The sequence below is a fragment of the Gymnoscopelus braueri genome (genome assembly GCF_963280865.1).
Source record: "Gymnoscopelus braueri genome assembly, chromosome: 22".
Lineage (NCBI taxonomy): Eukaryota > Metazoa > Chordata > Actinopteri > Myctophiformes > Myctophidae > Gymnoscopelus > Gymnoscopelus braueri.
Window position 1 is genome coordinate 29,866,273 of NC_137624.1, and position 26,484 is coordinate 29,892,756.

General features: G+C 40.0%; 1 protein-coding gene across 4 annotated transcripts; it reads left to right on the forward strand.

Annotated features, from left to right (window-relative positions):
- Positions 1 to 223: 223 nt before the first annotated feature.
- On the forward strand, positions 224 to 18,322 carry usp20 (ubiquitin specific peptidase 20). 4 transcript variants are annotated; one of them, XM_080420075.1, is made up of 25 exons: positions 224 to 768; positions 1,358 to 1,411; positions 1,960 to 2,022; positions 2,156 to 2,317; positions 2,469 to 2,568; positions 3,077 to 3,146; positions 3,277 to 3,390; positions 4,935 to 5,013; positions 5,614 to 5,833; positions 5,882 to 6,196; positions 6,395 to 6,565; positions 7,786 to 7,898; positions 9,665 to 9,837; positions 10,691 to 10,785; positions 10,876 to 10,909; positions 11,395 to 11,440; positions 11,551 to 11,731; positions 12,494 to 12,620; positions 12,725 to 12,894; positions 13,988 to 14,069; positions 14,319 to 14,427; positions 14,523 to 14,625; positions 15,193 to 15,261; positions 15,735 to 15,911; positions 16,451 to 18,322. In XM_080420075.1, the coding sequence occupies exons 1-24, from the start codon at positions 691 to 693 to the stop codon at positions 15,890 to 15,892; spliced, it is 2,886 nt and encodes a 961-aa protein (XP_080276201.1). In that variant the 5' UTR covers positions 224 to 690; the 3' UTR covers positions 15,893 to 15,911; positions 16,451 to 18,322. The 4 variants fall into 4 exon arrangements, with proteins under 4 accessions (XP_080276201.1, XP_080276199.1, XP_080276198.1 ...); XM_080420073.1 differs by having other exon boundaries at positions 224 to 452; positions 664 to 768; positions 5,614 to 6,196; XM_080420072.1 differs by having other exon boundaries at positions 5,614 to 6,196.
- Positions 18,323 to 26,484: the final 8,162 nt, after the last annotated feature.

A 26,484-nucleotide genomic window follows, 5' to 3' on the forward strand; every position in this document is an offset into this window, starting at 1 on the left:
ATGAAATTATTAAGATCAATCCAAAAGACATGACAGTAAGTACAATCCCAAAATGTAGATATTTTCCACAAAAAGAAAAAAGTTTAAGTACGTCACTGCTGTGTTGTGAAGGGGCAGGATGAGTATGTGACGTGACTACTGTGTTGCGAAGGGGCCTCTGTAGGGACAGGATGTGAATGTGACGTCACTGCTGAGTTTTGAAGGGGCGGGGGGAGTCATCGCGTCACGTCAGCCGCTTCTCAGGATCTACCGTCGATCTACCGCAAACATGCTTATTATAAGAATCAACAATACCTGATATCATCCAGGCTATTGCTTTATTTTATTATGGTAGATGTGCACCCGTCGCTGTAATGACGTCGTTTAAAGCTCCAAAAGCCTTCTCATAGCGAGCATTTGCTATGAAAACAAGGCCTTTTAATTTGAAGAGCTGTCACATTTTCTGAGGCAAGGTAGATGTTTCTATAATGATGTGAAACATATTTTGGTTTAATAGCTAATTAGCAAAGATGACCAAAACAATCATACCTATACTATAAGTCCTTGCTGGGTGTTAATGTTGATTATTTATGATGCACTGGACAGTGATGGCTCTGGCTAGCGTTAGCTACAACAGCTTGCCATAACACCAAGTTATATATTTACATTTTTTAATGTCATTAGATCTCCAATTGAGGAGACTGAATTAATATGGTTGACCAAGATATTTGCCCCCACCTGGACTCCATAGGGGAGGTGACCAAAGAGGAACTGTTGCAGAAATCCAAGGTGGGTTTTATTATTGAGTCACCTTTTGCCAGTGGTGGAACTGGAAAATAACTGAGTATATTCACTCAAGTAATTTTGAGGTACTTTTACTTTACTGGAGTATTTCCAATTTATTAAATACTTATTTAGTTTTACTTTTACTCCACTACATCTCAGAGTCAAATATTGTACTTTTTACTACACTACAATTATTTGAAAACTTTAGTTACTAGTTACTTAGTTATCAATTATTATATTATAAAACATAGATTAACCACTTTAGCCCTATTTTATACATAAGCTATATTTGAAAATAGCAGATCTACGAGCTCACAACATTTTAGTACTTTTAAGTAAATTTTGATGCCAATACTTTTGTACTTTTACTCTTTAAGAAGCATTTTGAACACAGGCCTTTTACTTGTAACAGAGTATTTTGATATTATGGTATTGCTGCTTTTACTTAAGTAAAATATCTGAGTACTTCTTCCACCACTGCCTTTTGCCTCGATGTTCTACTAGGATTGCATTTGGAAAATGTGTCATATTATTGTTGGAGTAGTTAAAATGGTATTCATATAATAATCATGTTCACTGCCTCTCTTCCTAGGGAACCTGCCAGTCATGCGGAGCAGGGGGGCCAAACCTATGGGCCTGTCTGCAGGTATAGTATAGGGACACATTCAAATGTCTGTAGACACTTTAGTGGGGGCTGTAGTTATCCATCTTAAGAATATACTTTAGCTAAAGTAGAGAAAGAAGGAAGGAACAGCCTTTTCTGCTGTTGCTCTCTCACTGCATGTGGTTCTGGATAAGAGCATCATAAATCTCTAAATGAAAATAATTATTACGTTTACATTGGAGTACTTAAGTATTAATTGGGACTAAATACACTTAAATGGCAGGTCTGTGTCCCTCAGCACTAATGCAGCCATCCCCACTACTTTATCTGAATTTTGACTTTTTTCTTTTAGCATTTTTGACATGCCCTGTTTGGACAGCTTGTTGGGAACTTGGCATTTTTACTAACAGATATAAGATAACATGGAGAAGGTCTGCCTGAAACATTGTGGTTCTCATACATGTTTTATTTGCAAGTAAAGAAGACAGTGTGCAGGAGTCTTGTCTCTCAAACATAAAAAATAACACTTGTTAAGGAAGGCTATTTTGTGTATGAAAATATTACTCATACAATGTGTTTCTGTAATGCAGAACGACTGCCCTTATGTTGGTTGTGGAGAATCATACTGTGACCACAGTACCCTGCATGCACAGGTAAAATGTTCTTCTATACCCGAGTAATTTATTGAAAGAGGCAAAAGTTCTAATTTGTTTATCAGAAAGCAATTACCTCCATCCAAGTATTGAACTGTTGTGTTTGTTTGTGTGTGTGTGTGTGCGTGTGTAGGGTAAGAAGCACAACCTGACCGTGAACCTGACCACGTTCAGGATCTGGTGTTATGTATGTGAGAGGGAGGTGTTTCTGGAGCAGAGACCAGCCCTGGTGCCTGTGGCTAATACACCCCACCATTGTAAAGCCATGGAGCAGGTACGGCTTCGCTTTAAGAAGGTCAGATCTGCTCATCATTACGCCTTATTTTCTTTCTCTGTTGATCTTGTTGGTTGTTTTTTACATATAAAAATATGTAATGCTACAAATGCTGTTGTTTTCGCTTCTTCGAATGTTGATATTTATATTCCCGTCAAAATGTTTTCCGTAGGATGCAATGCCGCCACCAACTAGTCGCCCAATAAAAGCGGTACCCATCGCTGTGGCAGAAGAGGAATCGGAGTCAGAAGAGGATGAGATCAAACCCCGGGGTGTGTTCATACCCTGTGTAGTATTATATTTTTGTTCTTGGTTCCTGAATGGTGTCAGGACCCAATTTGTAGAAGCTTTTCTGGAAGTTTGAGGTCACACATTCTTTTTGGCCAGCCAACGTCGCAGATTCTTACCCAGACATTTCCAATTTTTGTGGAGAAATGCACAGAATACTAAGTATCTTTTGCCACACTATGATCTCCTCACATTAGAACAATTGGAACAATGGCGATTCAAAAGTCTTCCTTTAATAATTGCAGGGACTCTCCAAGGAAGTTCATATACAGTATATGATATCACCATATCAACCATATTGTAAGAAATATAGTACCAGGCTTATTTAATATAAAATGAGACTGATAGTCATAATTCTGAGAGGTCTGGTCACGGTGACAAAGTACTATATTTATCTTAAATCCATCTGCGTAGTTGTATCACATCAACACCCGGCATCTTGTTTTGGGATTGAAAAAGTCATATTCTTCTGTTTTATTCTGTTGTTTCTAGGCTTAACAGGAATGAAAAATATTGGAAACTCATGTTATATGAACGCAGCCCTTCAAGCCCTGTCCAATTGGTGAGAGTATTTCCTCTCTTGAGTGCTTCATTATATTTAGCCAGATGATGGGAAATGTTTGTATGTTTCTGTCAGTTTTCTCTACTAGAATGTAAATTGAATTCCTACTGTCCTTCTCTCTGTCCTTTAGTCCTCCTCTCACTCAATTCTTCCTGGACTGTAGTGGACTAGTCCGAACAGATAAAAAACCAGCTCTGTGTAAGAGTTACCAGAAACTCATCTCTGAGCTCTGGCATAAAAAACGGTAAGTCATGTATGGAAATTAAGACACATCGTCGTCAAATATCACAATCTGTTGTTTAAATTGTTTGTCTTTTCTAGTAAATCAATCTGTTACCTGATCATGTTGATTTTAGATTTGACCACATGAACCATAGCATCCCTATTATCACAATAGGTGAACATTAAGCAAAAATGGGCAAACATTTGACAAAAATGTATTAACACTCTAAATTCAGATAGTGATTGCTATATAGTATTTGTTCAATAACAGGGGTCTCCCCATCTCTTTAATAAACAGAAAATACATTTTCAGGTGGGTTGTCAATTTCATCTAATCAGGAGAGAGTACCCATTTATCAGCATTAATTTCATAGTGTTCCAGTTAAAATTGTGTCTGCTCATTGCTTCATCACTTCCAATTTCACTTGTTTATGCTGTATCCTGAATGAGTTCTCTCTCCTGATTGGATAAAATTGCTATCCCGTCCTGAAAATACATTTGCTGTTTACTAAAGAGCTGTAGAACAGTGAGACCCCTGTTACTGAACAAACACTCTACAGCAATGATTGGCAACAGAATATAGAGCTATTTATCACTTAATTTAACAAAAGAAAATCACTTACTGCACCTTTAGGTGGTTAAGAAATAATACCGGTACATGTGGTATGCTGTGGTATGACTGTGATTATATCACACCTACGGGTGTTGTTGGCACAACGTGCAGTGCCGTAAATGCCCGTAGCTGTGATACTGTTTATCATGAGAAATGGAGTCTACTACTACAGCTGCCTCTGATTGTGACGTTCCTCTTTTGTTGTCTATAACATGCCTACTTCATAATGTATCAGACCTGATGAAGACCCACAGTGGTCGAAACGTTGTTTAAAGACTCAAAATACATTTTCTACTGGGAGCTACAGTGTGCGAACTTCTCTTCCTTTCATCATACTGTTTATCATGACCTTGAGTGTAATAACACAATTACCAGTTGTTAGGAACAAGATACATGTTGCAATTATGTTGCTAGTCAAAACCTAGTGTAGCAGTGAGTTATCTTGATTATACAGTGGAGAACCTTAACCCATTAAGACCTGGAACTGTGTCATTTTTTGATTTGAGCTAAAAAGCATTATTTTACACTTTGGGCTATTCAAAAATAGCAGATATACAAGCTCATAGCGCGGCACCGAGTGCCGCGCTACGAGCTTGTAGATCTGCTATTTTTGAAAAATCGTGAAACTGTGTGCAAATCTTTGAATATATATATTTTTAAAGCGAACATTTTTAACTCAAATCTTTGCTTCTAGGGGTCCCTGGAACAAGATATTTTGATGGGGGTCCGCGGCCAAATACATATAATTTTGGGGGTCCTTGACATGAAAAAGTTTGAAAACCACTGATATAGAAACATACGTTTTTCAGAATACTGTTGAGATTTAGGAGACATGTAGAATCGGCTTCAGGTCTCAATGGGTTAATGCGTTACAATGGGGAGTTCCAATTTGCCCGTGTTATAATGAACTGAATGCCTATCATTCAACCCTTCTCTGTTTGCCCTCATCCCAGGCCCAGCTATGTGGTTCCTACTAACCTGTCTCATGGCATCAAATTGGTCAACCCCATGTTTCGTGGCTATGCCCAGCAGGTAGGGTCCCAACAACAACCGACATCACACCAGAGCTCAACAACCATCCACACTTTAATACCCAACGCCTGATGTACGAGTGCCTCTTACTTAATAGTAAGAAGACCCCATTGTTTTTGTTATTGATTTCTGTTGGCAGTTGATATTGTCATCCAAACATTTTGTTTTAAGTCTGTTAGATTATTCATCATGCCCTGATAAAAAAAGAAAGAAAGATACATCTTGATTAAAATCTCCTTTAGTCTTGGGGTGTGTTAGAGTGGCAGCTTCTAGCTTTGTTTGGCATTGATTGTTGTGTAAAATATTAAAGGTTTTAAAATAATTGGGCCTTCCTGTAGTGGGCATATTTACTGGTTCTTGTCTGCTGCCAAGGAATTTCAGCCAGAAAGAAAAATACCTTCTAAATCACATTTCTCCTTCCATCTTCTAATTTTGAAATTGGCAAGTGTGCATACTCATTCTATTACATATTCACAAAAAAAAGTATCTTTTCATCTACTGCCTCTGCACGCAGTGCTCATTATTTCACCACCCGAGGTCGTTTTCCTTGTTATGAGCAGCACAAGCAGACCTTCTCCCTCTGTCTGTGTGGTGGGACAGGACACCCAGGAGTTCCTGCGTTGCCTGATGGATCAGCTCCACGAGGAACTGAAGGATCCTCTGGCAGAGTGTGCTGTGGGTGGCGACGGAAGCGACGGAGACGAGAGGAGGGATGGAGACCACTCCCCGTCTGAGGACGAGTTCTTGTCATGTGATTCGGGTTCCAGCAGTGACCGGGGGGAGGGAGGAGGAGGAGGAGGAGGAGGAGGCGCAGGCGCAGGTGCAGGTGCAGGTGCAGGTGCAGGTGCAGGTGCAGGTGCAGGTGCAGGTGAAGCGGAGCTCCTATTGCAGGATGAATGTGACGCGGTCAGGGGGGTCCCAGCGGTGGGAATACCTGCTTTGAGCCCTGGGGGGTTGATCTCAGAGAAGGAGAGGTTGAAGGAGAGGAAGGTGTCTGGCTCTCCGCTCCGCGGGGGCTCTCAGGAGATGGATGAGGATGCAGACGTGGACACAGCAGCTGAGGGACGCACCCCTGAGAGTCCTGTAGAGGAGCTGACAACATCAACATCTAACACTCAGGTCCAAGGAAACAACCAGACACAGAATGCAGGACAAGGACAGAGCAACAACAACAACACTTTAGGTATAAGATCCGCAGGATTACAAAATAATATAGGAGAACATTTTGAAAAGAATGCCTGAGAACTATTTTGGATATTATTTTAAATATTTAATGATGGATCCCAAGATCCACATGACATTTTTAGCATGTGTCAGTGACATTTTTAGCATGTGTCAGTACTATATCTCATATCATCACTTTATTGTTTCTATATTTTAGTACCAGACAATGAAGCATCAATGGCGCAGGCCCAGACCCAGTCCCGCCCCTGCAGTCCGGTTCGAACCATTCAGGAGCTACACCCCAAGCTGTCGTCCAGTCCACCGCGGTCCAGTCCACCGCGGTCCAGCCCCCTTCGCTCTGCAGGCCCCGCCTACTCCTTTAAGAAAGGTGTGGAGACAGATTGGATTTCATAGACTCACTTTTCTCAAACATGCCTACAAAAATGCAGTGGTGGAAAGTAACTAAGTACATTTACTTAAGTACTGTACTTAAGTACAATTTTGAGGTATTTGTACTTTACTTGGGTATTTCCAATTTCCAATACTATTACTTTTACTCCACTACATCTCAGAGGCAAATATTGTACTTTTACTCCGCTACAATTATTTGAAAACTTTAGTTACTAGTTACTTTTCAGATATAAATTATGATATAATGAAACACACATTAACCACTTTAACCCTATTTTATACCTAGGCTATTTGAAAATAGCCGATCTACAAGGTCACAACGCGTCGCATCGCGACCCGTTGTGAGCTTGTAGATCTGCTTTTTTCAAATATTTAGTACTTTTACTTTTGGTACTTTAAGTAAATTTTTATGCCAATACTTTTGTACTTTTACTCAAGTAAATTTTGAATTCTGGACTTTTACTTGTAACAGAGTATTTTTATATTGCAGTATTGGTACTTTTACTTAAGTAGAGAATTTTAGTACTTTTTCCACCACTGCAAAAATGTATATTTGTGTTTCATAATGTTTAACCCTTTCACTGCCAGAGTATATACAAATAAATAAAGCCCAGACTGCTAGCGATTTTTTTTTTAACCTTTTTCAAGTAGTCACAGAATATTTATCTCCAGTATGATCGATCCCCTGATGGTTGCTAATCACGGAGGGTTTCACTGGGCTTCCGTGAAAGAAAAAAGAAAATGTCATCGCAACCTCCCGTTCGCCGTTGAAAATAGCATGTCTCGCCAAAAATACATAGTATAACACAGGAGCCGAGATACAGAATATTTCCCAAATACTTTAACCAGGACGTGAATGGAGCAATAAATCTTCGGATCACGTTATCTCCTGGTTCTGTGTTAAAAAAAAAACAGCAGGCTGTGCCTTAGCAGAATCCGGCAGGCAAAGAGTTAACCACCTTTAGGCATGTCATTATGTTGTGAAAATAACAGTTCTACAAGCTCACATCACAATGCAACTCTTTGTGAGTTTGTAGGTCGGTTATTTTCGTTATTCGTCGTACGAGGTTCAAGGTGACACCAACATAGCAGCAAGCATCACAGACATTTCCCACTGGGAGCATAAAGGGTTTAAGTGGTTAATAATAAAATGGTATGTTTCTCCTTCATAATCAGTTTGGTACATGTTCTCTTCAGCTCACTTGCTGCCGACTTCCAGGAAGAAGAAACAGTCTCGTTACCGCAGTGTGATCTCTGACATATTTGATGGCTCCATCCTCAGCCTGGTCCAATGTTTGACCTGTGACAGGGTGAGTTTTGCTTCAGTGTCTCTGCCCTGTGACAGGGTGAGTTTTGCTTCAGTGTCTCTGCCCTGTGACAGGGTGAGTTTTGCATCAGTGTCTCTGCCCTGGGACAGGGTGAGTTTTGCTTCAGTGTCTCTGCCCTGTGACAGGGTGAGTTTTGCTTCAGTGTCTCTGCCCTGTGACAGGGTGACTTTTGCTTCAGTGTCTGCCCTGTGACAGGGTGACTTTTGCTTCAGTGTCTCTGCCCTGTGACAGGGTGAGTTTTGCTTCAGTGTCTCTACCCTGTGACAGGGTGAGTTTTGCTTCAGTGTCTCTGCCCTGTGACAGGGTGACTTTTGCTTCAGTGTCTGCCCTGTGACAGGGTGAGTTTTGCTTCAGTGTCTCTGCTAGGGATGGGATGATATGAAAATTACACTTCACTGTTATTGTGGCAAAAAATATTGCTATTAACGATATTATCGCGATATCTAAATATGAGTAAAACTTAAAATGCCACTTTTGTTAACCACTTGAACCCCCAGCATCCCTATTCTAGGGGGAGCGTTTGCCAAAAATAGCCGATCTACAAGGCAAGCTCACAACGCGTCAATTTGCAGCTCAACAAAAGCTAAGTCATCCTGGTATATGACGTACAGTAGGACAATTTCACAATAAATTAAAATCTCTGCGATCCGGTTATTGTGAGCGTTTTTTTATCACGATTAACGATTATCGTCCCATCCCTAGTTTTGACCTGTGATAGGGTGAGGTTTGACCTGTGACAGGGTGAGGTTTGACCTGTGACAGCCATAAGGTAATAGTGTCTCTGCCCTGTGACAGGGTGAGCTTTGCTTCAGTGTCTACTTGTTAACAGCAGGGGGAGCTGCTTAGTGCTTACATATCTAATCTAGATATATATGCAGACTAATACTACAATACTGTACATGTATAGATGCACAACATGGAACATTGCACTTACTTTGATCAATTACAGTTGTCATTTAAAAAATATTTTTGTCATTAATTGAAAATGTATGTATGGAAATTGAAATATTAAATGATTGTGTGTTACTGAAGTGAACATTTTATTTGAATTATTCGTAATAAAGTAAAGTCAGTGTAATCTAGAATTATAATATATACAAACAATGTGATTCAGTTCCATTCCTCGGCACCAAATGCATAACATATTACACTTATAGCCTATATGCTACTTCTGTTTTGTTATGGAAATTTTAATGAATAATAATGCAAATGATTGCAAATATCTCTGTATTTTTACATTGTACCATGATTATTTATTCAGTGAGTTCATAATGATATTTGTGTTTGACCAAATGTCACTTTTCTGTGCTCAGAAAACTGTTGAGAAAGGGTTGCAGATAGAATGTGTTGAAATGTTTACCACTTTGCAACAAGTCATGTACAGGCGGGCGGAGGCGGCCGTAGCTGAATGGGTAGAGACTGAGAGGCCCTCTGGGAATCGGAAGGTCACTGGTTTGCCCACCTGTCCGGCGTCCGCCCAGTCTAATGTGTCACAGTGTCCCTGAGCAAGACACTTCTTAAACTTAACCCCTTAACTGCTCCATGGGTGCTGTATTAATAATGCCCACTGCTTATATATGTGCAAATGTACAGTGTCTAATACCCCAACAACAACTAAAGGGGACACCGGTTCAGTATGTGACATGTCATGTGACAGACAGATTCTGGATGTTAACCCAACATGTCATGTGACAGACAGAGGTGCTGCACAGTATGTTAAGTAGACTAATACTCATGTTGTCCGGTAGGTCTCCACCACGGTGGAGACATTCCAGGACCTGTCCCTACCGATTCCCGGCAAAGAGGATCTGGCAAAACTGCACGCCTCCATCCATCAGAACCTTCCAGCCAAGACGGGCATCTCTCCTGACATGTACGGCTCCCAGGGCTGGATCACCTACATCATGGACTCTATACGCAAGTTAGTGGTTCTCCTAGTCCTACCTACTATACATCATGGACTCCATACGCAAGTTTGTGGTTCTCCTACCTACTGTACATCATGGACTCTATATGCAAGTTTGTGGTTCTCCTACCTACTATGCATCATGGACTCTATACGCAAGTTTGTGGTTCTCCTATACAGGGCCGGATTAGCACTATGTGGTGCCCCAGGGCGACCTCAAGTTGAAGTGCCCCCCGCGCGCCGAAATCGTGCACTCGCGCGAAAAATTGGCGGATTTTGTTAGTTTCTTTTCTGTTTTTGGTTACTTTATTTCGGTTTTAGGGTTAGGGTTATGTTAAGGTTATGTTATTTAATTCTTATAAAAAAAAATGGTGCCCCCATTGGCTGGTGCCCCAGGGCACTCGCCCCCTACGGCCTATGGGTAATCCGGCCCTGCTCCTATACCTGCTGTACATCATGGACTCTATACGCAGGTTATTGTGAACAAGAAAAATAACCTGCTGGGGAGGATGTGTAACACAATGTAATGCCTAATTTATACTATGTCCAGAATTGATCTTCAAGCCAACAATGTGTCACATGTTAGCTTGAATATCTGTTCTTCTCTGCCAGCAACGCCATCGTGCAACAGAGTATAAATTTATCTTAACTTCTTAACCCATTAAGAGACATAGCTTGACAAGTTAAATCTTAAAGTCGTGTTGCCTTGTCAGCAACGGGATATTATGAAGTCCTTATCGTTGTGAAATGCTCATGGGTGTAAGATTTATCTCATGCATGGGTGAAATGATTGCATCGATTTATTTCATGGGTGTAATGATTACATTGTTTTATCTCATGGGTGTAATCTGTTCATATCTGTGTGCAGGTTTGTAGTTTCCTGCATCCCCGGCTGGTTTTGGGGACCCATTGTGAATCTAGAGGACTGCCTTGCAGCCTTCTTTGCTGCAGATGAACTGAAAGGTTAGCGAGTGAAGATGTCCACCATAGCTTTTCAATATGTGTATTGTAAGGAATGTTTCATAATTATTGTATGTATTCATTACTTTACAGGGGACAACATGTACAGCTGTGAAAGATGTAAAAAGTGAGTACATTGGAATGATGCATTGCTTAGTGGACCTTGCATATTGTTCACTTTGTTCAGCACGTCACAGCACACACACGTCTATTACAAGTCCTTATGAGTCCATTTGCTTGCATTTGTACACTCTTTGGAGCTTATATTTGGAGCTAAATCAACACTAAGCATTTTACTATGCTGCAAAAGTGTATATTTCGCTTTGCAAAATATCGATGAATATCAGTCACATTCATTTAGACCTGGAAACTTCTAAGTGATTGATGAGCAAAGTTGTAACAGTAACTGTAAAAGTGGCTCATTAGTAACATTTTAAGAACTCAAATGATGTTTTCTCTGGTACTTGTCTCATTAACAAGGACCAGACAATGATTACAACTGAACTTAATTTAAAAGTTGGACAGAGTCCATCGTCTTGACATCTTGAATGACAACATAATTTTGGTGCCTGTGAACAAATCTGATATCTACAAATATCTTTGTTTGTACAGGTTGAGAAATGGTGTCAAATATTGCAAAGTACTCCGACTGCCTGAGGTAAATAACTTGAATTAAAACATGTTCCTGTAGAAGATTGCAGTTTTACTACAATGAAATTAACATGAAACCTGAAACCTCTGTTTGCTTTTGTGCCCTAAATGATCTAGATTCTGTGCATTCACCTGAAGCGCTTTCGCCATGAGGTCATGTATTCCTTCAAAATCAGCAGCCACGTCTTATTCCCATTGGAGGGCCTTGACCTGCGACCTTTCTTAGCTAAAGAAAGTCCCTCCCAAATCACCACATATGATCTACTATCAGTCATCTGTCACCATGGCACTGCAGGAAGTATGTCTCCACTCCTCTTGATAACCACACACCGCAAAGCTTGTCTCCTTAGTGAAGAATTATAGTCAGAAACTGAAGAAGTATAGTCAGAAATTAGTTAACATTACGGTCTTGAATCTCATGGATTAAGGTTCTCAGTCGCCACGACTGATTTCAGTCATTTGGATTCCACAGAAGCCAGCATGTCTTCTGTGGAAGCATGTTGCACAGCAAAAAATTGCTATTTTCTGTCATTTTGAGATTCGAGCATTTCAAGTCGTCAAACTAGCTGACTATGTTCAGAAGCATCTTCCATAAAATCTTAATAGTCTCGGATATTTAATATGAAAGCAAAGGTTTAAAGCCTCAATCTGTGATTTCTTCACCTGGTTAGCAGTATGTAGAACAGCAGGAACTATATTACTAAAACATAATCATTTTACATATTGTGTAAATATAGTGTGGGGAGGGCTCATTTCACCCTGTTTCACAAATCACACATTTAGGACTTGGCCATACAAATATTGTCAGTCGTGAGATTTTATTTTTGATTTAATCCATAGAATCTCTTGTGGCCTTTTCATTGGTAAGCCTCAAGTCTGATTTATACTTCGTCAAACGGTGTTGTAGAACGATGTTGTGCACCAAATATGGCCGATCTACAAGCAAGCTTGTAGATCAGCTATTTTTGGCACTGTTGACACAGTTGGATAAATTAGGCTCCTTCCTTCTGCTTGTTATATTATATTGTCACTTCTCATCTCTCTGTTTCTGGTGTTTCAGGTGGGCATTACATAGCGTACTGTCAGAATGTGATTAATGGTCAGTGGTATGAGTTTGATGACCAATACGTAACAGAAGTCCATGAAACTGTCGTGCAGAATGCAGAGGCCTATGTATTGTTCTATAGGTGAGCCATGCACAGTCCTACAATAATGATCACTCTCAAATAAGTTTGTGTCTGTAAAAGGTATTGCTGATTATGGTGTATACATATTTCCTCACGGTGTGCAGGAAGAGCAGTGAAGAGTCGATTCGGGAGAGGCAGAAGGTGGTCGCTCTAGCCAACATGAAAGAGCCCAGCCTACTTCAGTTTTACATTTCCAGAGAATGGCTTAATAAGTTCAACACATTCACAGAACCAGGACCCATCAGCAACCAAACGTTTCTCTGTCGTCATGGAGGTTAGTGCTATCATAAGCTCATAAGTCAAACAAAGTGTTACGGTCATATTTCCTTAAGCTGCTACAAATAATTTTCAGTGGAAGCCAGGGACCTTGATATCCGACACTTGTTGCTAAGTGATGTGGTGACATGCTACAAAATAGTTGAGCTGACCTCAACTGTCTTTTAGCAGTGAAGCGTCAAATAATCATATATTTTTGTTTCATTTTTGTTTCCCTTCTCTCACTCCACACAGTCTGTAAATTAAAGTTTTTAAAAAACTATTCTTGTTAACTAGTTCCTTGTGCTATATTCTTTTCATTTACACAATGTAACTTGAGCAACACTTCAACAGCGACTCTGTAGAAATGTAGCTGATCACACTTTGTCTTTTTGTAGTTTTTGTTGCTGCTTCTGTGAACACAGAATCACACGTTACAAAACAGACCCACTCAAACTCAACTTTATTATAACATGTTTACACCAGTACTAGTGATGAGCGGGCCGACCCGTAACCCACGGGTCAACCCGCGGCGCGGGTGGTCGAGTCAGGATTTCAGAGGCAATTATGCGGGCTGCGGGTGAGCGGGTCAGCCGCTGTCACACGCAAAAAAAAAAAAAAAAAACTATTTTGAACAACATGCTTGTTTATTTAGCCCATGACAATGTTGTGCTACTGTAGACATTTAAAGCGACTTTGGGTACTTAAAAGAGCGCTATATAAATCTGAGCTATTATGAATGTGATTATCATTTTTTTCCCACCGCGGGTCGCAGGGCGGGTTGAGCCATAGATTTATATATGGGTTCGCGGGGCGGGTTGAGGCGGGTTGGGTTCCGTGGTGGGGCGGGGCGGGGCGGGGCGGGTCATGAAAAATCCCGACCCGCACATCACTAACCAGTACTGTATAAAGGAGTATGGTGAAATTACTGCAATTAAAAATTAATAAAAACAATAAGAGTTTAGGTAGAATAAAAGTTTTAAAGGTGCATGTATATACTGTATATAGGTTCAAGAATGGTGAGGAGGTAGTTACTGTACATTTTACAGTGTTCCTCAGTCTGTTGTGCACATGACAGTTAACCTCTGCACTCTGCTTTTATCTCTGCACAGGGATCCCACCTAATAAATATCAATACATAGACGACCTGGTGGTCATACTGCCACAGAACGTGTGGGAGTATCTTTACAACAGGTGAGCAGCTGGCACGTTACTATGTTGACCACTTATTTGATATTTCGTCGTACGACTGACGTCATATGGCGCTGTCGCGTGAAAATAGGCCGATCTCCAAGATTAGGGCTCACAGAAATTTTAAAAAATAATTAAAAAACAATTGTATCCAATGGGGGTCCGTGGCCTAATGCATATCAAACTGAGGGTCGTGGAAATGAAAACGGTGGAGAACTAATGGTCTATTTTATCTCTTGTATCTTTGTGCAGCTTTGGAGGTGGTCCAGCTGTGAACCATCTGTACATGTGTGCCATCTGCCAGGTGGAGGTTGAAGCTCTGTCAAAACGCAGAAAAGTGGAAATCGACACTTTCATCAAGGTAGAGTACTGCCTGTTTTAAGGAATTACGGATGCATGTGTGTACTTCTCCTTTGAATTTTATTTTGATTGTATGCTCTTGTCTCATTGTTTTAGCTAAATAAAGAGTTCCAGGCTGAGGAAGCGCCCACTGTCATCCTGTGTATCAGCATGCAGTGGTTCAGAGAGTGGGAGAGCTTTGTTAAGGGCAAAGACCATGGTATGACTGTACAGCTACATTAATAACCACTTGAACCCCAGAACCATATTCTGGGGGAACATTAGCCAAAAATAGCAGATCTACAGACGTGCTGTGAGCTTGTACAGTAGATGCAACAAAACCGTTGCAGAGAGAAATTGCAGCGGTTTGAATTGCCCCGTTGCAGGTCGGAAGTGGTTGCAAGTTGCAACTCGTTGCATCGCGAATCATTTGTGTGGACTGGGCTTCACATAGCTTTATATTCCAACAGTAATCATTGCTGTAGAGTGTTTTTTTTTTCCAGTAACGGTTGTCTCCCAGTCCCTCCAGCTCTTTAGTAAACGGAAAATACATTTTCAGGTCGGAACACCTATTTTATCCAATCAGGAGAGAGAAGTCTTTCAGGATACAGCATAAAGAAATGAAATTGGAAGTGTTGAAACAAAAAAGAAGCTCACAACACGTTGCATCGCGACACCAGCCTAAAACAAATTATAAATCAGGCTTATGTGTTTAAAGTACTAGTGCCTAAAAGTAATTTAGCTTCCTGTCAAAACATACATAATATTTGTCATCTTTCTTTCTCAGAGCCACCTGGTCCCATTGACAACAGTAAGATTGGTGTTATGAAAGGAGGACACATACAGCTCAAACAAGGTGACAGTCAGTAATGTTTCGATACTTTTGAAAAGAGTTAATTTGTCACTCACTTATACAGGTGTAAGCAGTGCAATTGGTTTGGCATCAGGTTCCACAGGCAGTACTAACAACAATTACAATATAACAAGATAATAGTGATTGATGAATTAATGAATTATGATTAATTATAGTACTTATTATATATAAAAAATATAATAGTAATAGTAGTAATGGTTAAGAAGAAAGACGGTAAGGGTAAAAACCCTCTAGGGAGTATAATTCAGTAGCCAGATATATAGAATGTGTAAAAAAAACATACATACATAGGTACACATACATACAAACATTAGTGCAAGTATACTATGTGTATTGTGTAAACTACAATAAGGGATGTTTACAGATTTTTCTTTCTTTTTTTGTCCTTGTTCAGTGTACTGACAGCCTCAGAGAGTCACTTAATTATGTGTATTTATGTTTGTTTTGGCACATAGGTGCTGACTATGGTCAGATCTCAGAGGAGACGTGGCAATATCTGTTGAGCATCTATGGTGGAGGCCCTGAGATTGCAGTGAGACAGACCGTGGCCCCGGTCGACACAGACAATTTGCACGGAGAGAGAAAGATTGAGGCAGAGACCAGAGCACTTTGAGGCACAGAGAAAGAGAAAGGTGAGACTCTTGCATAGATCATTGAAACAGTATACCTACTACTTACATTATTTAAAATATGTGACGATTAATAATGCTAACATTTAATGAATCTTACTTCTTGTAATTTATAAATGTAACCACTCTAATCTAACCACATTAACCCTGGCATCTAAAGTTTTGCATGTCATTATAGGACAATATATTCAAAAATATAAAAAAATGTTAGTGATTTTTCAAACATTTTGAATATTTGTTGAAAACGGAACAAGTGCAAAATGGGGCTTAAGTGGTTAACCACCTAAACCACAGCATCCCTATTCTGGGGGAACATTCGCCAGAAATAGACGATCTACAAGAGGAAGCTTGTAGATCCGTCCTTGTCACTGTCATGAGTTCACACAACGCTATAAGCCAGCAGGGCAGGAATTTTGGAGATGTCATAACTAGTTAAACAGTTGAAGCTTGACCATAAGGTTTCACAAGGTTTGTTTGAAGAACCATTTGTTTGTTTCGCACTTGTTTCACAATTTGGGCTTTTGTTTTCTCATTCTCAACAGGTCATTTGACTTCTGCATCACTCCTGCCTCCACAAGAAACCGAGGAATTTGCACCTTGGCGAAGAATCCTTGTTGTGAGCACTCTGTAAATGTAGCAATGCATTAATCTGTTGCCTCGTCACAAGAAGACAAAATGGTACTCAACTATGATATATTGTAGTAGGAAGAAAATGTATCTTTATTGAGCAATTCTGATATTTGATGTTACAGTGGAAAATAACACATCATTCCACATCTATGGAGCGGCTACTGTAGTATCTAAGTGTCATACTGTAAACTGTGTCTGATTCAGGCAGGCAGAGGATTGGCGGCTACGCTTAGGAGGACAGAAGTGTTATGCTTTACTTGTTTACGCGTTCACTTGTACATGCTTCCCTGGAGGTCCTAACCCCAAGAGACATTTAACATGTTTGCCATTATTTGCTTATTTCTAGTATGGTTCTGCCCACATCTTGCCACTTGCTTAGCACATTAGTGGTTCAGAGACATCAGAGAACAAACAAACTGTACTCTGGCTCCTCCTACCATAAATAAACAGTTCACATTAGTAATCTGAGCCCCTGGAAAACGCTTAAATCAGTTAAATATTCTGAGCTACACAAAAAATAATTTATTCTCATATGATCAAATTGTGAATCATGCATGCACACATGTGCTTTTCAGTCTAATTTGTATTTGAAATGCCCTTAACTGCATGTAACATTAAGTCGTTTTCATGACTGGTGAAGACAACACAAACCGAATCATGTCTTATTGCAGTTGTCTAGTTTCTTTGCTGCCAGAGGTTGTATTTATTCTCATAATCATACTGAAGACTAGGGGGCACATACATACATACTGTACATACTGTACATAGTACATGCATATGTCTGTACAGTACATGCATACAGTATATACATTACATACAGTAGGCATAAGACCATAATGCTACATACATGGGAAGTTAATAAACATGTATAGTTTAGAATAAGCTGTTTTCTCAATAAAACATATTTTCTAACAAGAGTATAAAAATGCTTATTCATACATTTCTCCTTAAATAAAGCAACATTAAGCATACTTGACAGATAACAACAGTGCAAGTGGTCAAAATTTTGCAAAAATACACTGTACTTCCTATGAGGGTAATCAAGACTAGACCATTTTCAGAAATTGCCAATAAAATGTTTCAATCTGTGTAACTGGACATTTCTGGCCCAACTGTTTTATCTCCCATTTAAATCAGTGTGCTTGAAAGATTTAGCCATAAATAGTAATTATTTACTTGCTGCGTCCTTGGAATTCTGGAGTGAGGAAAACCCGAAAAGAGCAAAAAACTGGTGGTTCAGCAGGCTCAATAATATTAACGATGGAATAAGACGGAAATCGAATAACGGCGTGGCTTCATGTGGATCTTGCACTTAATGTGTCCAGTCTATGATGTCAGTCATGTATGACTATATTTTGGCAAGGTTTCAGCTCGATATTCACAATTGTACAAGGCCCTCTATACTTAGTCAATTAGTACTTAGTTGACCGGGGTCGACTCTGTGCTCTGTACCGCTCTTTTTCCCCCTCTACACAAAATTAGTCAAACTATAAGCTCTCAATGTGTTGCGTTGCGATTCGTTGTAAGCTTGTAGATCAGCATTTTTGGTTCCCCCGAGGATAGGGAAGTTAGGGTTCAAGTGGTTCAAACATTATTCTATACTACATCAAACAAGCTGAATAAGTCTATAGCAAAGCAATAGATCCAGGTTTTTGTTGTTTGTCAATAATGCTTTAATGACAGCAAATTTATTTGTTGTTTTGAATTAAGAAAATTGAATTGTGAATTTTGTCTTTTCCTCTCAAATGTATATCCATGAGTCGGATCTCTGTGAGAATATTTGTCTTCAGCTACTTTGTCTTATTTTGGGTAAGTGCAATGGAAATAAAAATGTCCAATCTCACCTGCATCATCGATGTATTAGAAAACGGTCCCACAGAAGCGTTTGAACAGTTTACAGCAGTGACAGCTGTTAAGAAATGGTAGCATTTAAATTATTCCCACTTAACTCATTAAGTTTGTGTTGCATTATTTAGATTGTGTAGCAGTGTGCCATTTAACTGGTTTCTGATTGAAAACAAATATTACAGTGGGGGATATCAATCACAACTCGTCACTCTTCATTCATATTGGAAAGTAACATAACGTAATGATTTCTATGTTCTCTCCAGTTACAGTGGCTGTTGTTATGATAATGTTGATACTAAATCAAACAAACTTTATAAAAGACACATGGTCCATAGCAAATGATACTAACCCAGGAGGACTCCAGTGGATGATGTAAACTTATAGTAGGGGGTACTAAGTGAAAAATCGTTACGCGGCGGATAAAAGCATGAAATTTGATACAGATGTCCCTTGGGTCATCCTAAAACATCCTAGAAGGGGTGCCCAAAAAAATCTTAAACAGGAAGTGAGTTATGGACAAAATCCAAAATGGCCACCTAAACTGTTGACCGTTGACTCAAAAGACACCAAAATAATCTCCAAAAAGCATAAAATGTGGCACACATGTCCCTTGGGTCATCCTATGACATCCTAGAAGGGGTGCCCAAATAATTCTGAAACACGAAGTGAGTTATTGACCAAATTGAAAATGGCCGCCTAGTGTTGTCGATTGACTCAAAAGACAACTAAAGAATCTCCAAAAAGTATAAAATGTGTCACACATGTCCCTTGGGTCATCCTAAGACATCCTAGAAGGGGTGCCCAAAAAAGTCTTCAACAGGAAGTGAGTTATTGACTAAATTGAAAATGGCCGCCTACAGTGCTGGCGATTGACTCAAAAAGCCTATAGAATCTCCAAAAAGCATACAATTTGGCACATATGTCCCTTGGGTCATCCTAACACATCCTAGAAGGGGTGCCCAAAATAATCTGAAACAGGAAGTGACAGGAAGTGACAGTCACTTAGTGGTAGCAGGGACAACATCTTAACTGTTGTGTGACATACAGGTAGCAGGGACAACATCTTAACTGTTGTGTGACATACAGGTAACAGGGACAACATCTTAACTGTTGTGTGACATGCAGGTAGCAGGGACAACATGTTAACTGTTGTGTGACATGCAGGTAACAGGGACAACATCTTAACTGTTGTGTGACATACAGGTAACAGGGACAACATCTTAACTGTTGTGTGACATGCAGGTAACAGGGACAACATCTTAACTGTTGTGTGACATGCAGGTAACGGGGACAACATCTTAACTGTTGTGTGACATACAGGTAACAGGGACAACATCTTAACTGTTGTGTGACATGCAGGTACAGTAGCAGGGACAACATGTTAACTGTTGTGTGACATGCAGGTAACAGGGACAACATCTTAACTGTTGTGTGACATACAGGTAACAGGGACAACATCTTAACTGTTGTGTGACATGCAGGTAACAGGGACAACATCTTAACTGTTGTGTGACATGCAGGTAACGGGGACAACATCTTAACTGTTGTGTGACATACAGGTAACAGGGACAACATCTTAACTGTTGTGTGACATGCAGGTAACAGGGACAACATCTTAACTGTTGTGTGACATGCAGGTAACAGGGACAACATCTTAACTGTTGTGTGACATGCAGGTAACGGGGACAACATCTTAACTGTTGTGTGACATACAGGTTGTGTGACATGCAGGTAGCAGGGACAACATGTTAACTGTTGTGTGACATGCAGGTAACAGGGACAACATCTTAACTGTTGTGTGACATACAGGTAACAGGGACAACATCTTAACTGTTGTGTGACATGCAGGTAACAGGGACAACATCTTAACTGTTGTGTGACATGCAGGTAACAGGGACAACATGTTAACTGTTGTGTGACATGAAGGTAGCAGGGACAACATGTTAACTGTGTGACATGCAGGTAGCAGGGACAACATGTTAACTGTTGTGTGACATGAAGGTAGCAGGGACAACATGTTAACTGTGTGACATGCAGGTAGCAGGGACAACATGTTAAAGGGATATTTCACTTTCAAAAAAACTTTGGGTCATTTCATCGTCTACTCAGGCTTTTGTGAGCCCCCCAGACCGTTTTTAAGGGGGGGGGGGGGGTGCTGGTGTGCGTGTCTTTGATCTTCTGTTTTCCCGCACAAGGTTGCAACTTTGTTTAATTTCAAGCACGAGAACCTGTCTGCTCCCACACTCCAAGCACGAGAACCTGTCTGCTCCCACACAAAACACTACATTTTTGGGGCATTAAAACGCTATGGAGTTGTGCCCCAATAGAGGGATCTCTGGTCATATGAAGATTTGTACAATATATTATGTATTGGTAATCATTCATAGGGTCTTTTAAAAGTTTTAGAAAACAATTAAGTATATTTGGCATTGACAATATATCACTTAGAAAAGGATTAATGTGGAAGGTCATCTTATTCAGAGTGGTTTTTAAGACAATTTTGGGCATTTAGAGTTGTTTAAAAAATATTTAAGACATTTTTCATGGGTTATTTTTGCCAAATCCTTTAATATCAGTCTATTTACTATAAATGTAAAAGTTATATTTAGCACAATCAGCCAAAATGTCAGAATTATATCAACTTTTAGGAATCATGGGTCATTTCTGGCGGCCATTTTTGATTTTTCCTTTAAAAAACCCTTTAATGGGTCCAAATTTTTGGGCACCCCTTCTGAGATGATGAGATACATCCTAAAGAGTGCGTGTACCAAATTTGGTGCTTTTATCCGCCGCGTAACGATTTGGCCATTTTTTGTGCTTAGTACCCCCTACTATTAGCAGGAATTTCTTTCAAACTGATTTACTCTTCCATGCCTGGTTAAATGATTGAAAGCACTCTTTTAAAGCGTCTTTCATTTAATATTATTTTTGGTGGGTTATATAAAAATCAAAAAAATTTAAAGGTTTATTGGAATTAAGAATAGCACTGAACAGGGCACAGCATCATTACATTCCCATACCGACAGCAACCAGCTCATTGGGAGCAGTTAGGGGTTCAATCTGTCTTGCCTTAGCCCATTCAATCCGGGAACACATCTATGCTCACAAATGTCTTCTAAATCCTAACAGTTTTCTGAAAAACGTATGTTGAAATATCAGTTCACAACATTTTCAAAATTGTCAAACTTTTTCATGTCAAGGCCATGTATTTGGCCGCGGACCCCCATCTGAAAATATTTTGTTCCAGGGACCCCCCCAGAAGCAAAGATTTGAGTCAAAAAATGTTCCCTTTAAAAATATAATATTTGCACAAATGTTCAAGACTTTTCTAAAATAGTAGATCTACAAGCTCATAGCGCAGCACTGCCGCGCTATGAGCTTGTATATCTGCTATTTTTGAATAGCCATGATTATAGCTAAAATCTAAAATGACACAGATGCGTCCTCGGTCTTAATGTCTCAGGGAAACTTCGGCAGGATGCTAAGAGCCGGTCTACCTCCTGAGCTGCTGCTGCAAAGAAAGCAGAAGCAAGACAACTACTCTTCCACAAATACACGAGCCTTTGAATTCTCATCTTATTCTGATAGCAGGTATACTACATAATCATCATAATCATAAAAATACATTACATGACTGATGACTACTGGTCCTGGTAATAGTTAGAACATGTAATACAGGCTTCTGGTTAGAAATACATTACTTTGAAGCTGCAACAAAGCCACAGTTGAAACAAGCCTTTGTACAAGAGACTAGAAATAGCACCATTGCCTCAATTCAATGATTTAAATCGTGCTTTTACTCAATCACCATTTTCCTAAAGACGCATACAGTAGTTAATGTTCATTTCATATTCTTAATTATTACAATCACAGCATCATTACTGTATGCATGCATCTATATATTACAGTAATATGGTCAATACAATTCTGAGGACACATTGATTAGGCGCTGAGGGATGATAACCAATATAACACGCATGTATTTAACCTGTAGCATCATTGTTTAAGGTCTGTGTGTGAAAAAGATGCACAGGTACTGTATGTATGTGTTTTAAACAGAATAAAATGAAAAAGAAAATATAAGTGGGCAGCAATGATGTCATCTGTAGCCCTCTGCTTACAGTATGTGTGTTGCTCTATCTGGCTGGTTGAGACAGAGGCAGACAAGAGAGCGAGTGTGGAGGGAGGAGATGAGGAGAGGATAGCGTACGCACACCATCCTATAGGGGACGCACAGTGATCATCCTATACGGTATACGCTCGCTGATCATCCTTTGGGAGACAGAGGCAGTAACACTAAAAGGTAGGTAAGAGAAAGGATCATGCTTCTCCGTTTCATGAATCTCCTCCCTCTCATACGCACACCTAATGGCAGCTGCTCAATCGACCCACCCCATCAAACCATTAGCATGTGTTCTTCTGCATGTGTGTGTGTGAGCATGACAGTGCACTCCATTCAGCAACAGTATCTATGACATATCATAGACTATGGATAGGACACTAGAACATGTATTTGAAAGGAGTAAGGGATATTAATAAAGGATCACTGTAAGCTATCACAGACATCTAAAATGTGATGACCATTATTATATTTTGAAATTACGAATATAAGTGAATAAATCAACATAGTGAAAGTGTTATAATATAATGCACCTCTTGTTAGCATGCATCAGACTTGTAGAGAAAAGAACAAGGCAGTGTTGCAGCTATATATGAACCTAATACGTACATGCCTTTTCCATGGGGCTGTCCTGCTATGTCCCCCCCAGCATGCTGGGATGGGTGTGGCAGGTAAACAGCAGACCACAGTTCCATTTCTGTTCAGATGATAAACATCACTGGCACTCGTAATAACTCGTAGGCCTACGCCATTCAACTTTGCATGATATTATCCAGACAGTCTAGTTCAAGAGGGCATGTTCTGATATGTTCTAATGAACTGGAATAATTAGCAATTATGTATGGAAATGTCTAGGTCACCACAAGTACAAGCCCTTTGTGGAAGACAGTAAATGTACAAGATCTCCTGCAGTTAAACTGGTACATATATTCGGTTCGTACCCTCTGATGTACAAAAAGTACATAGTGATTACTGACATTAATCCCTGGAGGACCAAGTTTGACATACCTGAGTGAGAATTCTAGTATGATTGTGATTATGATTGTGTGAAATGTGACTTAAAGGTATCAATTAAAGAGGGACCTTTCACAGTATCAGCCTGAAGACATTATTCCTGTCTACCACATAGCCCTGTCCTCGTTCCAAATACATTGTGTTCACTTTACCACCATATATGCCTCTTATCACAAATCTGAAAGGAGCGTTTGCTGCTGTGATGGAAAAGTTGCACAGTCATGTCCACAACAGAAAGCAAACAAAATGGAAAAATGCATGCAGATTTATAGGTGAAATTGGTCCAACTTATTTAACAGTAACGTTTTTAACTGAGCATGACCAACACTAGATCCTTGCATTACGTTGTCACAATGTAGCTGAGAGAGATATGACATTTCTCTAAATAAGTTTATTTTTTCCTCTTGTCTCTTCAGGATCTGCTTCATTATAGACAGCAGCTATGGACTCTCACTGAACACAAGACGTCTGAAGCATCAGAAAAAACTACTACAAAATTATTCTGCCAGATAGAAGAAGATGACTGCATGATGCGAGAAGCTTTTTACTTATTTATCAAAGCAATCAAGTGTCAACAGGAACTTACATACTTAAAAGCAAAGCTTGATATGCCTACAACTAATTGTGAAAGCTTTGGGCCATAGTGTGTCCTCAGTTGTCGCCTGGACTGAGCAGGCATGGAAGGACTGTGCTTCACGCTGATTCAACTCCTCTTTTTGTGAACCGTCTCTAACTCTGTAAATATTTAGATTTTAAATCTTCCACTTTTGAAAATGCATTTTAGGAGCCTGGTTACGACTTTGTGACCTTTGAACTCATACCAACCCATATGAGGCCCTGCAGGCAGGGCTGGATGTGAGGCGGTTACAATCTGTGGTCACCGGAGACAGGGGAAAACTCTACTATGCTAAAACTCTCAGCCAGACACACACACACACACACACTCTCTCTCTCTCTCTCTCTCTCTCTCTCTCTCTCTCTCTCTCTCTCTCTCTCTCTCTCTCTCTCTCTCTCTCTCTCTCTCTCTCTCTCTCTCTCTCTCTTTGCCACAGGCAGCGCTTCAGACAGGAGAGGAACTTGCATAAACACATTCCAGGGAAAGACTCGTAATTCCATCTACTCAACACTCCACAGGATTCTGTGACTGTGTCATACTGCAATGCTCTCAGATACTACGTACTTTAGATGTGTAATAGTGAAGTGATGTCTGTCTGTCTCTCTGTCTGTTTGTCTGTCTGTCTGTCCGCTTGTGTCACCTGCAGTTGCTGTCATGTCTGTCATGATTAACTTAGTACTTACTGGAGTGTGTGACTATACATTATATGTGTCTACACATGTGTATTAGACATTTGGTGTGTGCTGCTATTTCACTGTCACCGTCTGAATCTGCTGAACTGCCATGGGTTGTGCCATATGTTCCCAGCTAGTTGACCGATGGAATGTATCGGTGAATAGATCCAGCCGCAGGGCTATGGAGCTCACTGCCTACCCAGAGGCTCTCCAGGGTGGCTACCACAGAGTGACTGGTCTTCATTACATGTCCTCCTTCTCTGATGCTGAGGACTGTTGCGATGACACCAGCACAGGGAGCTCTGTCACCATAGACTGGCAGACACAGGGGACAGAGGATTGACAATGAGCCCGATAGTGAAGGGTTTATGAAACTGCCATATATGTAGGCTATGTGTATATAGATATATAGTTATATAATACTGTAATACAGTGGATCCCGAACTGGGGGTCGGGACCCCCAGGGGGGTCCCCAAATTATTTTGGGGGGTCCCCAGATGATTAGCTTTATGCGAAACATTGTTTTCTCAAACAACAGTAAACCAACACATACAGTATAAATGTATACAGGGTACCTACACATTTCTAAAGTCACAATTAAAGGTCTTTTAAGACCTTTTTTATTCCAAATTAGCCAAATTGTCTAATTTTATGGGAGAAAGAGGCACACATTGTGAAAATAGCTGATCTACAAGCTCACAACGCCAGTGCGAGGCGTTGTGAGCTTGAAGATCTGCTATTTTCACAATATTTATCTATGGAACCGAGTCAAACTAAATGTAATGCCTAAAAGTGCTTGTCAGGGTGGGGGGGTCCTCAGCTCAAAACATATTTTGGAGGGTTGTGGCCTGAAAAGTTTGGGAACCCTTGCTGTAAAGCACATAAAATGCACATCTTTGTGGGCGATAAGTAAGTACAAATAAACCACATAATATAAGCTGAAATGTGTTATATAAAAAAATGATTATACAGTTAGAAGGCTAACTCTTAAAAGAAAAATCTTATTATTTCGGTAGTCCTACTTATTGCCTATTTATCTTGATCTTGATTGATCCTCTTGTTTGATTTAAATAGATTATGTTATCCAGACAGCTGTGTTGCTTATTTATTCATATCTATTTTAGACAGATGTAAGGTTGGATATATATACCTGCTATCCTTGTGACTTACTTGTGTTTTGACTATAATACTCTGTCGGTTGACTAGAGAGTTCATGCTGACTCCTACCTTAGGTCATCTGTAGGCTACACAGGACAATTCATAATTGTAAAACCATGAGAATCCATGATTTGTCAGATAGCCTTATTCAACTTTTTGAACAAGAGCTCAACCATTAATGAGATTGTTACCAACTGACAAAATTATGATAGTCACTTTGATTGATTGATTGAACACTTTATTAACAGTTTGAAAAAAAGCACAGAAGTACAGTTCAATACAAAAGGATGCTAAAAGGATTAAAACCCAAGAAAGCACTATGGCTTGTTTCGATTGGGGACCTGTGTATTCACTTCAATCTAATTATGCTATAACCTCTTCGAACTATTATGCTCCTAGTGAAAGTTTAGTATTTGAGCGACCTGGTGTAAATTCCATGCCCAGAGGGGGGAACGCATGGAGCTACTGCTCCAACATTCACCACATCAAACACGCTAGGGCGTGCAGACTAGAGGA

Coding starts and splice junctions, on each gene's coding strand:
- usp20 (XM_080420072.1), top strand. CDS start 691: ATGGTTGACCAAGATATTTGCCCCCACCTGGACTCCATAGGGGAGGTG. Junction 6,566..7,785: donor CGCCTACTCCTTTAAGAAAG/GTGTGGAGACAG, acceptor TGTTCTCTTCAG/CTCACTTGCTGCCGACTTCC. Junction 14,070..14,318: donor TGGGAGTATCTTTACAACAG/GTGAGCAGCTGG, acceptor ATCTTTGTGCAG/CTTTGGAGGTGGTCCAGCTG.